Genomic DNA, 12,032 nt, shown 5'->3' on the forward strand with positions numbered 1-12,032 from the left:
TGGGATATCTTCTATTGTGGATGTAATGCAAAGAGGTAGCCTGCAGAATTTAAACTGGCATCCAATCCAAAACTAGTCTGGTTCTGGTACAGTTCAGTGCACCTGCTTTTGTCTTTGGTTGCAGAAGAAACAGCCTTAGCAGGGGATGCAAATGACGATCAAGGAGAGAGAACATGTTGCTTCTGATTACACTTGAAGTAATCCCAATGTTTCCTCTGAATGATGCAATAAAAGCCATAATTTGAACTCAGCTTCATGATTATTTGGGTGTTTCCTTGCAAAACTTCTCTTAGCTTAGCTAATGCAATAAGAGAACAAGGGTAGTGTCACCTCAGCTACAAAGCTTCTTAAAGCTGGCAAATAGAGGAATTAGTAATAAAACATAAATGTGACTTCATCGTAGCTGAATTTTTGCCTGCATTTTGTCCACGGGCAGAGCACAGTGCAATGAATGCCATAGTAGACACTCCTTTATGCACTTATTTTAGAGTACATCCCTTTTGGTCTTTGGGTTAATAGTCATTCACCATATGGTCTGACTGAGGCAGTCTGTGCTTGGAATTTCTTTGGAGGAAAAAGGGCTTAATTTTTTGGAAGAATTAGTTGTCTTCTGTGATATAAGTTTTTACAGTTTTTTTGTATTGAAAGATACTGTTATTCATTGTTAACAGAGAGTTACAATAGTGGGGTTTTTTTTCTGATGATGATTTCTATATTTTTGTAAGCTGGGATAAGTGATCAAATGTTAAGGAATTTAGGCATATGTGTTTTTATGCCTTTATATTTGTATATAAACAGGCTGACATTTCCCTTCTCAACACCTTTTTATAAGCCAGCATGATTGCTCATATGTTTAGAGAATAATTTTCCTTACAAAAATAAAGCTCCCTGCCCCAGGGGGGAAAAAAATGTCTCCTCTAAATGTATCTCTCTATAATTTTGTTACTTAGTGAAAAAATGTAATGCTCTGGAGGCCAAAGGAAAATACACTGCTCTGTAGTTGCTGGAGCTAAACACGCTCTACCCAGGCGCTGATCAAAATTTTATCACAGCTCAAGTAGGTCCTTTCTGTTCTGATTTCTCCAACATTAGGCTCCTGCCTCTTTCAGTGCACTGTCTCCCTGTACACATTTAGCTGTAGCTCCTCCTTCTTTTTTATGATCTTAGTACACTCTTGAGCAGAGAGACATTAAGGTGAACAGTAGGGCATTTTGCCAGCTCCATTCTTCCTTTTTTAAAGCCACATTAGTTGTGTTTAGGAACTTGTCAATAGAAAATATTACCCAGTTCCTGCAGTGAGCTGCATTTTTGTAATGTCTCTGATATTTGTTGTTGAAGTGTGCTGCTTGGAGATGAAAGGAAATAGCTGGTACTCTGTTAATTTCTGGTTTTAATTTTCATCAGCCCCAGAAGTCCTTGGTCCTGAGAAGTATGACAAATCATGCGACATGTGGTCGTTGGGTGTCATCACATATATTCTGTAAGTATTTGGAAAGAGGCTTGAACAGAAAAAGGACGCATCTTATTAAATCTGCACTTAGAAATAATTAGTCAGTAGGATCATGTAACTTGCAGAAGAATGTAAGCTTGTATGGGACTTTTTAAGAGATGAAAGGCCTTTCATAGTTATAAGAGTTCTTTTGTTCACTCTTAACAGCCTATGTGGGTTCCCTCCATTCTACTCAAACACTGGTCAAGCCATTTCTCCGGGGATGAAGAGAAGAATTCGGATGGGGCAGTATGGGTTTCCCAATCCAGAGTGGGCTGAAGTGTCAGAGGAAGGTAACAACGCTCACTGCTACTGATGAGTGTGTGCATGGTGTGCAATGGTAGAGTGCTTACAAGAGACTATTTCGAAAGCCTGTCTTGGTTTATTTTCCTTTTATTTGTTTAGAATTTAAATTATTTTTTTGTACTGTGATACAGAGAACAACTGGAAACTCAGACACTACCCAGCAACCTAAGTATTACAGAAAGTAAATGACTACTGAAGACTTTCTTTCAAATTCCAGCTAGTGCTAGTGAATGCCAAGATTAAACCCTCCGGAAATAAAAGTCTTTAATCCAGAGAGAGGAGACTGCCAGGACAGCGGCAATGCAAGCTGAGTTGGAAGAAAGGCAAACTCTCTCTTAAGAACTCATTCAGTCTTTGCCCTCCTTGGTGATACAGCCAGCAAGGATGGCAACTTTTCGTGCTTGCTTTTTGTGATGGGGGAACTTGCCAGCCACCACTTAAATCAAGGTCAACAATTTATTTTGTATAAGTCATTGACCAAAAGCTGCTGCTGTTCAACTGTGACCTGAATGGGCTCAAACCAGTGTCGTGAAAGTGGATGGTTTTGATTCCCTCTTGTTCTGACAGTCTCATAAGCTGGAAGTCTCCCCTGCCCATCATATTAGAGAGAAAGGTCAGCAGCCTCTGGGCACATCTTTTTTTATTTTTTTCTAACTAGCCTTTCTTATTGTGGTTGCCAGTATCCTGTTGTTGTCTGCTGTTTAGCAATAACAAATTATCGTTGGATATTACTGTGATCTGTGGCATTTTAACCCCTCACTGGATCTCATAGCTGCATGTGCAGCTCTTGAACATTAATAAGGAAGATGTTTTACTTATGGGTTGTCTGCCTTGGGTCTTGTTCATATTACAGGAGTTATTAAAATGTTGGGGGAGCTTGGTGAGAGCACATGCGCTTGGAAAATTTGTAGGGTTTCTGAATGCTTACCTGAAGGAAGATAGGTGCCCTCTACCTTGGAACCTATTAAATGAACTAGTTCAAGTGTATTCTTTTAGGCTGATCAGGCATCTTCAGCAGACTGCTTCTTTTTGCCCTCCTTGTTCTTGTCATGGTTTTCTTTATCTAAGTATTCTGTCATTGCATCATCTATGGAGGCTTCCTTTAAATTCCCTTCCATCTTCCTGTAATCACCTGAACAGGCTCTTTATGTGGTCCCCTCCTTTTGATTCCTTGTACATATAGGCTCCAGATAATCTCTTCTGTAAACCTCCTTTGCAGCCTCTCTCAACAAACTGAAGTCTCAACTTGTACCTCTGGCAGCTGCTTACAATCGTTTAGTCATCTTGCATTTGAAGTTTCTAAAAGAGAACTCTTATTCAAAAATTCTTCTATGTTCTCCCAAAAAAAAGTTATGTGTAAGTCTTTCTAAATAACGTCCCTTAGATGTAGTGTTTCCTGTTTGTCTACCTGCATTAATGAAACTCTTGTTTAGACTTTCATCATCTCATGACTCATGTCTCCGTTACTTAGTACTCTTGCTTGGGCAGATACCATGTTCACAGAAAGCTGCTGCAAAGTCTGTTTTTGCAATCCATTTCTTTGACTTTGTTGTCCTTTCAGTGGCCTCTCCGTTGTCAAAGAAAAGTTTCTTGTTGGTTTTTGGTTTGTTGTTTTTTTTTTTTTTTTCTGCAGCCTGTGCTAGTTTTTGTCTTCTGTCATTTCTCAAAACATCAGCTTATGCATTCATTCAGCCCATAATGCCAAGCTTGTCACCATCTTTCAGACAGGCAGCTTGGCAGCTTTCTGTTCCTTTGTTTCTCTCTTTTGCAAGTTCTTGCTCTCAGAACAGTTGGTTTGGGGATGTAGACAGTGTAGCTGGAATCCCAAGTCCTTTGTCTTTCCTTCTTACCTCTTGTTTCGGGTGTTTTCATGTTCTGCCTCTTTAAACATAATAACCTACCACACTGTACATGGCTTCTTAACATGGTAACAGCAGCAGAGAGGTGTTTTGAGCTCTGCAAAATTACTTTTCTTCATTCAGCAGGTCTTTGTGTTCTCAAAGGTATTTGGGAATACAGTAGTAAACTACAACATGCCATGTTGGTCCTGTTTTTCAGCCAAACAGCTGATTCGCCATTTACTGAAGACAGACCCAACAGAGAGGATGACAGTTTCTCAATTTATGAATCACCCTTGGATTAATGTGAGTTTCATATCTCTTTTTACAAGATTAATTCTTACATGCAGAACTTACATGTAGCTCCACTTAGCACAGCAAAAGAAGAATGATGATTACTGTTAATAACTTAATTAACTTACTGTGCCCTCTGCAGTGGGTCATCTGCCTGTAGTACCACAATTCTTCTTCGTGTTACCAGAGGACACACCAAGAGAGACACCCACAATAGTGTCCTTGGAAGCAAAAGCCAAATGTATCTATATCTTGTGTGAGCTGGCAGTCACTGTTGACTCTGCACCATATGCATGTGTTACTCTCTTTAAAAATATAAAAATAAACTGTATGTACTTACTTCATCAGTACAGGATTTAAAGAGATCTATTATTAATGGCCTCAGGTACCATTGTGCATAGCTGTGTCAGTGTGAACACAGCCCTGTGCTTAGTGGGAATTCTTATCCTATGCAGAGTTTGAAAATGCATGAGAGAGGAGCAAGGGTCTCGGTTTAGTGCCCCGTGAGATGTTCCCAGATAGGCTGGTGCACAGAGCTATTAATGGTCCTAGTTCAGGTTTCATTCTATGAGTTGGTTGAATTTACTTTTCCTTAAAAAATATTTTTGAGGAAAAAAAAAACCAAACCTCTAATAATACAATATTAATTATTTCAAACAAGAGACAAGAATCCCAGGAGTTATCAGGCTGAGTTTCAGGATATCATCTCTGCTTTGCAGGTGTCACTCAAAATAATTGAGTATACTTCTCACATTTGTGACTAAAATACCAGTCTTGTTTTTCGCTGCCCGAAAAATCATCAGCCAGGAACAGAACCATTTGTACTGTAGAAGGCCCTTTTCTCCCATAGTGTTTTCTCTGTTTATGTTGATCCTCAGAGGAAGGAGCAGAAACAGAGGCATGACTAGTAGTCAGCATTTCTGTAATGCCTGTTTAAAGGTCTGAAAACCCTTAAAATCGTGTAGAAATGTAGCTGTATAATGTCCAGATGAACTAGATAGGTGTCTTCATTTAGAGTTGTGAAAGCTGAGAAATTAAGGTTACAAAGAATCTGTAGAACTGGAACAGAACCTAGACAATGTCTTTAAGTCTTTTTTTAACCAAATAAAAATGTAGTCGCTGCTCAGAATAAATACCTCCAGCTTTAAGTGTGTGAAGACCCAAGAAGGAGGTGTTCCAGGAGTCAGCAGGTGATGAATTCCACAGAGTGAGTGCCTAATAGCTAAGGAAGCTGCCACCTACAGCAACACATGGTACTTTAAATGTGCATATAACCAATTAATAAGGAGGAGATTAGAGACAAGATCTATAGACTCTGCTGCAGCAAAGAGCCGTGCGAGAATACCGTTCCTGGAAGAATGCTCTAGGAGCTGCAGATTGGCGTTTTTTTCTGCTGAACCTATTGTTCCCATGAGGGAGAGGGAAAGACCAACATAGTGAATGTCTGTGTTTTTCCTTTTCTTTTCGTAAATCCTTGAGTGGGAATGTGTCTGGGGAGATGCCTCTCACAAGCAGCAGAGGAGAGGGTTTGTCTCTCTGGGTTTTTTTTCTTTTTTTTTTTTTTCTTTGTTAGATGGATGGCAAATGTATTATTGTGGACTATGCAAAAATTATCAGATTAGGTGGAGCACATAATCCTCTAGTTAGCTTGAAGATAAGATGTATTTAACAGGAAGTAGCTCACAGCAGATAGGAGGGCGCCTTCAACGTCTACACTAAAACCAGTCTGCTGGTTTTCCATTTCTCTCCTCCCAGCTGTACTTGGTAAAACTATACCCTGGCCAGTGTATGTTCTTTTCCAGAGGATGCAGGAGTCATGATTTCTGCTTCTGTAACCACTGCGGTGGTGCTGTTAGCTAGGTGGAGTATTAGCACTGCTTCCATTGTAATGCTTATTTTACAATGACATACACAGGGATCTCCTTAGACTTTGTTGCCATGCAGCTGTGTCTGGTGTCAGATGCCACAGCAGACAGCAAGTTTGGATAGCAAGCCTAAGGAGGATAGAATATCCAAATGAAAGTATAGTTTGGGCTATGAATTGGCAAGAAATATCATGATTCTTGCTGAATTTAGCAAAGGAACTGTGCTTTGTGCTTTAGAAGTTGTACCTTATTCCGATTTAAAATACCTACTGATCTTTCATGTTTTATATAGAAGAGACTCGCAAGCAATGCACTGTCTTCTGAACAATCTGATAAACAGTAATCTCAGTTAATGGTTATTTACAAGAAAATTTCTCCTACATCAAATCCTAGAAGATAAAAGTCAAATTAACCACTATAAAACATTGACTAATGAACAGAGAAATGACAGTTCAAATCTAAAATGTACATACAAATTTATCCAGCGTGGGATTGTTGGTTGCAGTGGAAGGGAACAGGGCGAAAGAAACTCAGCACTGATTTTATTATTTAAAGATGCTGTCATGGGAGGACTATAGCCCTTTTCTAGCTCACACATGAATTAGCTTGTGGAGTGCCTGGAAGCACAAATAATGAGGACCACCAAAGGACATTAGATAAAGTTTTGTGCCCTCCATACACATACAAGAGCAAGCAGTCACGCCCCGAATGTGATTTTGCAGAACATTTCTCTTGGTATTTTTGCCTTTCTCAGAGGTCAATGTCAGTGCCACCGACTCCTCTTCATACTGCTCGAGTCCTGCAAGAGGATAAAGACCACTGGGATGAAGTTAAAGTGAGTCGATCATAGTTCAGATTTCTTTAAGTCAAATCTGATAAGAGATTAAATGGGCTGTCTTCTCCGCATATGTGTATTTCCTTGGAAATTATGGCTATTTTGAATACAAGCATGTTAAACAAGGGAAGCATAAACAGTCCTGGTTAGAACAGTAGTGTATGTGTTTAAGAAAGAAGAATGTTATTTGAGCATCATCTGAAAGCCATACAGCTGTGCCAGATACCAGCAAAGATGATGTTTATGATCAAAGTTGTTAATGGTGCTTCCTGCTGAGCCACTGCATGTAACCAGAGGAGAAGGGACAGTGTTGAGGGAGCTTGACGTTCATTATAGTAAAGTGAAGAATTTGATTAAAAAGTAGGGGGATGGGGTGGGAGGGTTGAGCTGCATTCTGGCTTTCTACTCTGTTCTTCTACTGTAAAACAACATGAAGTAACTTTAGCCTTGTCTTGTTGTGACATTTGGCAGTGGGAGATAAAAATGTATCTGTCTTTCCCTTAATCTAACCAGGTGCCTCACCTGCTGTTCGTACTGATGACAGTTGAATGCTTCCTACAAAGGGAAACTATAGGGCAGACTAAAAGTTGTTTGCAAGCCTTAACTCTTTCCTGCTGGCCTTTATCAGGTTGGCATGCTTTTACAATTAATTCTGATTTTTTTTTTTGCACTTACAATGCTTGGCATTTTGATAATTGCAGCATTCCTGTAGTGTATTTTGCTGATTACTGGTTTAATTTAAATTACTGATGTACAGTCTCAGCTGTTGAACTATTTAATGATAAAAATTTCGTAGAATCTAGGCAACATTTGCTTCCTGAGTCAGAGAGATCAGATAGTTTCACTTGGCATTCTTCATTTCCATGTTTCTGAGAACTTCTTGTGCTTGTGCTTTGTATAGGTCCCAGAGGTATTCCCTTGGGCCACCGGCATTCCCATAATATTTAATAATTTTTCATTTCCTGAACTAAATGCATAGACATTCATTTATTTAAGCAGATTTTTTGCTCGCAGCATTATTAAAAAGTTCAAAATTTGCCTGAATATAAAGATTACTAAGGAAGCATGTGAATTTGAAGCACATATTTTTAAACCAACTTTGTGTGGACTCTATGCTAGTTCCTGCTGTCGTAGCTGGTCCTGGAGCAAGGAAGGCAGTGTGCTCAGCCGGGTGTCATAAGCCCAGGCGAGGAAGCTGTTGAAAACCTGGGGCCAGCCGGTAAGACATGCTGGGCCTAGGAACGTGGTAGAATTTAGGCCAGTGGAGTGTGGTCCTGCCTGCCCACGTTGGAAACACTGTGTGAATAGTTCCTCCTGAATGAGTCTGTGAGTAGAACGATGCCTTTAGTCATAGTCCAGCGCAGCAGAAAGGGCTCGGCTATTTCTGGACGCAGTGTAGCAGAGGGTTCCTTTCTGTACGTTCATCTCCAGGCTGGAGAGCACGGTGACCGTGTGTTCTCTGCCTCAGAGTTTTCAGTAAACTGCTTCCTTGGTTTCAGGAGGAGATGACCAGCGCTTTGGCTACCATGAGGGTGGACTATGATCAGGTGAAAATTAAAGACTTGAAAACATCCAGCAACCGCCTCCTGAACAAACGCCGCAAGAAGCAGAAGCAGACAGGCACCTCTTCTGCCGCCCCAGGGTGCAATAACCAATGAGAAGAGAAGCCAAGGACCTGTGGGTAGAGGGTAAAAGTTAAAACGAACAATTTAAAATCAGTATGATCAACCCTATCCCTACCACAAAGGCAATGAGACCATGAAGAAGCTATGCTGCAAAGAGGGAGCAGTGTGAAAGATTACATTTTTATAACTTGAATCAGGGCTTTGTTTTTAAAGGCTAATGTATATGGCATGATTCTGTTGCGTATTGCTAGGGAAAATACAGTAATAGTAGAAATGTCACGGGTTTTTGTTTTGGCTTTAGCTGTATCAGAGGAAGGGAGGGAACAGGTGGCAGTCTCAGCATACTAATGCGTTGAGGCTTTTACAGCCATCTACAAGAGTAACTTCTATACCCTTTTAACTTGGGAGTAGAAAAAATGCCAGGTGTTCTGCTAGGAGTGTTTTATTAGTTCAAACATGAGTACTGAGAAAGGAGAAAAATGTCACTGCTCTTTATACAAGTAGCATAAGTGCAGGTCTATTTTGAATGCGTCTGGACAGCGTTTCGTGTTAGAACTGGTAAGAATAGTCAATTATTTCCAAACTTACCTCCTATAGTTACAGAGTATCACCTGAAGAGTAAACAGTTATTCCTGTTATCAGTCATACATTTCCATTTTCATAAAGCCTTCATGTAGTCCTATGTGAAGATTTGGGTTTGTTCTGAATTCTTATTGATAACATGTAAGTTTTCTAAACTGTAACCATTATATTGTGTCTATGCCACTGTCACATCCCTCTCTTGTAATGTTTTTAGTTTAAACGGTGCTTTACGTGAAGAGTTTTAATAAGGATTTAGTTAGTTGAAAGTATCCTGCAGAGAATATCGCTGTTCCTCTTGGATCCACAACCTCTGGGGCGTGCAACTGGGCATGCAGTTGTGTATGAGAGACTGCTCTAGAAGAGAGACTTCTGAAGTTCGGGAAGAAGTGGCAAGCACGTGTTCTCGCAATGGACCCCGGTGTCTGCCAGCATCCCTTCTGGTAACTATCTCCAGATCCTGTGCCTGAGATGTGCTGATCACAGCAAATGTTGGGGTGCTGGGCTTGGATTGTTTCCTGGGGTCAGGGAGGGAGAAGATGCTGTTTTATTTGCAGTGTTCTGTCAGTGTTTCTGGATCCAAAGATTTTCACCCCCTAAGGGAGATTACCTATAAGTATATCCAACCATTGGTGTTTTTTTTCCTGTTTGAATTTTTGTTTAGTGGGATCCTAGCCTTGGTTTGCTAATTTGTTTTCCTTTGCAATCAAAATATTTCCTCTCACTGTATTTTGGAGTTTGTGTTTGGTTTTGTTCTATTTTGGTTTTGATTAGTTGAGGTGAAGCAAATATTTGAGAAAGTATTATCAGAGTCTAGGATGAAAATCATGTACTTCCAGTGATGCAGGCAAAAATGATTTTGTGGTAGGCACACAGATTGCTGGTGTGTTAACAGGCTCAGAAGAATGTTAAAAGACAAAAAAAAAACCCCAAGTCTCCAGAGAGGACCTGAATCCTCAAATCTGACTGCTACACAGGTCTTATTATCTCTAGCAAAGATCAGCTCGAGGTTTTGGGCCTTGTCTGGGGAGCCCTGTTCCCCTTCTCCATAGTATTGGATGAGACCTCTGTTCTTCTTTGAACTGGTCCTAGGGTTTTCTAAACTGATTTTAATAAATCAATGTTATAACATTCCTCTGGTCATCCCTGGTTTTGTTGAGGTGTTGCAGAGTTTGTGTTGCTTTGCGAGGTACTTCTGTGTTGAAGATGATGGGAAAAGAGAGAAGGAAGACGTTCAGTGGTGTCCACATTCAAAGGCTACGCAACTTAGAGCATTTTCTAAGATTCCAAGGGTTTGTTTTTAAATATCAATTTCTTCAAAGATGTATTTTTAAATTATTTCATGTTTATCTAGGTATCTCTAGGATTATAGCGTGTCCTGTATATATTTATTTGATCTTATCATGCCTATGAATTACAAAAATATTATTCACTACCTGTAAATGATAATACAGCTAATGAAGAGCTGTGACATGTTCAGGGTGCAACAGTTAGGATTAGAGCTAAATCCAAGTTTTTGTCCCTTTATTCAAATTTTTTTGAGGGTGCTGTGTACGTCACTCCTACCTTCCCATCTCTGTGTCCCATCATGGTGACATTATACATGCTCCCACCTGTGTACAGTGTGGTGATGTCCTGGCTGCCTTGGCCGGAGTGGTATTGAAACTATTGCAGCTCACGTTTTGCTTCCGTCTTGCCCGAAGTTTGAGCCGGAGCTCGCAGTTTGCAGCTGGTGCCATCTTGCTTGTCAGTTCAGTCTGGAGCTGGGAGACATGTACCTGTTCTGAGCAGTTTTCCATGGGGAACTGTAAAGCACATCTGGACTTGATTCCTTCCTGTGGGGTTCCAGGCTTTACCACGCTGGAGTGATGAACTGATGCACTTGGCCACAGCACCTCCAGCTTTCAGACCCTGTGTAGTAGGACACCACCATCTTGTTACATTTGAACTAACAGTTGTTGTGATCTAGCCCACAGTGACGATATCCAGGAGAACCGTAAAGCCTGGTAGGAACCCAAGGAGGGGCTCAAACTGGCAGACATGGAGGTGTATGCAAGTATTGTGTGGAAGCGTTGGTGCTTATTTTACAGGAGGCAGCTCCTTGGGAGCTGGGAAGCAGCCGCCGTGTGCGCGGACCCTCGCAGCGCCGTCCTGAGAGCCCTCATCTGCTTTGAACCGCGTCGGAGTCAGCCAGAGCTCTCAGAATCTGCCGGGGACCAGCTTTGGGGGCTGTGCTTGTTGTCACCCCTCTCCGGGGTGCAGCCTTTCCCCAGCAGTGCCCGGGTGCCTATAGGGACACATACATCACTTCTAGAGACGCTCTCTGGCCGCGGCGCCCCCTGCTGGCCGCACCGCGCCCGCAGCCGCTGGGCTGCATCAGGGACACTGAGCTCTCCCCGGGGCTGCGGTCATTCCATCCGAAACCTGCGGCGTCCCAGGGGCTGTGTCACTTCAGCGTTCTTGCCAAAGCCCGCAGGGAGCACGGCCTGTTGCTGGCTGTGCCCTGCAGGAGCCTCTGACAGAGATTCGTGTGTACGTTTTGCAGAATATCTTCGTCCTTTCTGGCTGCCAGCTCTAAGAAGGGCCTGCTTTCTAGCTGCATTCACACGCATTATAAAGAACTCTGGTGTGCTAGTGGTGGTATTTGGTCTTGCCACTTCCCCCAGCAATATAGTATAATAGTCTCTTTAGAACCTGCTTCTTAGGACCCAAATTTATAGCCTGTTTTTAGAAAGGGTAGGCTATTATAGAACTGATTATGCATTTGCATATTCATCAGCCATATAGAGGAGGTAAAGAGCTGGGAAGGGAAAGAAGAAATGAATGGTCAATAGAGAAGGCTTCAAGGAGAACACAGATTAAAAGGTCTATTTATTTTTTACAGCAGAAGCTAAAAAAGGGCTGTGCACAATTCCCCACCCCCATTCCTTTTCATAGCAATTGCTTATGGGCCGCTGCCTCCCCTTGTATTTCTCTGCACTTCACTCCTCTCGTACGCACATGTTCTTGTTCACTGGCAAGTGCACTTTCTCTGATTCACACACAAGTGTGTACACAAGCACAGGTAAAATTTCCTCCCTCACTTTTCCGTTCCTCACACTACACACGTCCATACCTCTTTGACAACATGTGCCATATGATGAACCTATTTTTGACATGGTACAATTAAAAACTAACATTAATGGTAAGCTCTTGGCCCAC

At 41.5% G+C, this 12,032-nt stretch overlaps 1 protein-coding gene across 3 annotated transcripts in view; it reads left to right on the plus strand.

Annotated features, from left to right (window-relative positions):
- Window positions 1-9,964, plus strand: part of MAPKAPK3 (MAPK activated protein kinase 3) — a 49,992-nt gene extending 40,028 nt beyond the window's left edge. For all 3 annotated transcript variants that reach the window (XM_065642822.1, XM_065642823.1, XM_065642824.1), the window contains exons 7-11: window positions 1,405-1,480; window positions 1,658-1,782; window positions 3,854-3,939; window positions 6,547-6,627; window positions 8,127-9,964. In XM_065642822.1, the coding sequence (XP_065498894.1) occupies window positions 1,405-1,480; window positions 1,658-1,782; window positions 3,854-3,939; window positions 6,547-6,627; window positions 8,127-8,285 (527 nt within the window). In that variant the 3' untranslated portion in view covers window positions 8,286-9,964. The remainder of the gene's footprint in view (window positions 1-1,404; window positions 1,481-1,657; window positions 1,783-3,853; window positions 3,940-6,546; window positions 6,628-8,126) is intronic.
- The last annotated feature ends 2,068 nt before the right edge of the window (window positions 9,965-12,032 follow it).

This window comes from Caloenas nicobarica, chromosome 11 (assembly GCF_036013445.1).
Source record: "Caloenas nicobarica isolate bCalNic1 chromosome 11, bCalNic1.hap1, whole genome shotgun sequence".
Taxonomy (NCBI): domain Eukaryota; kingdom Metazoa; phylum Chordata; class Aves; order Columbiformes; family Columbidae; genus Caloenas; species Caloenas nicobarica.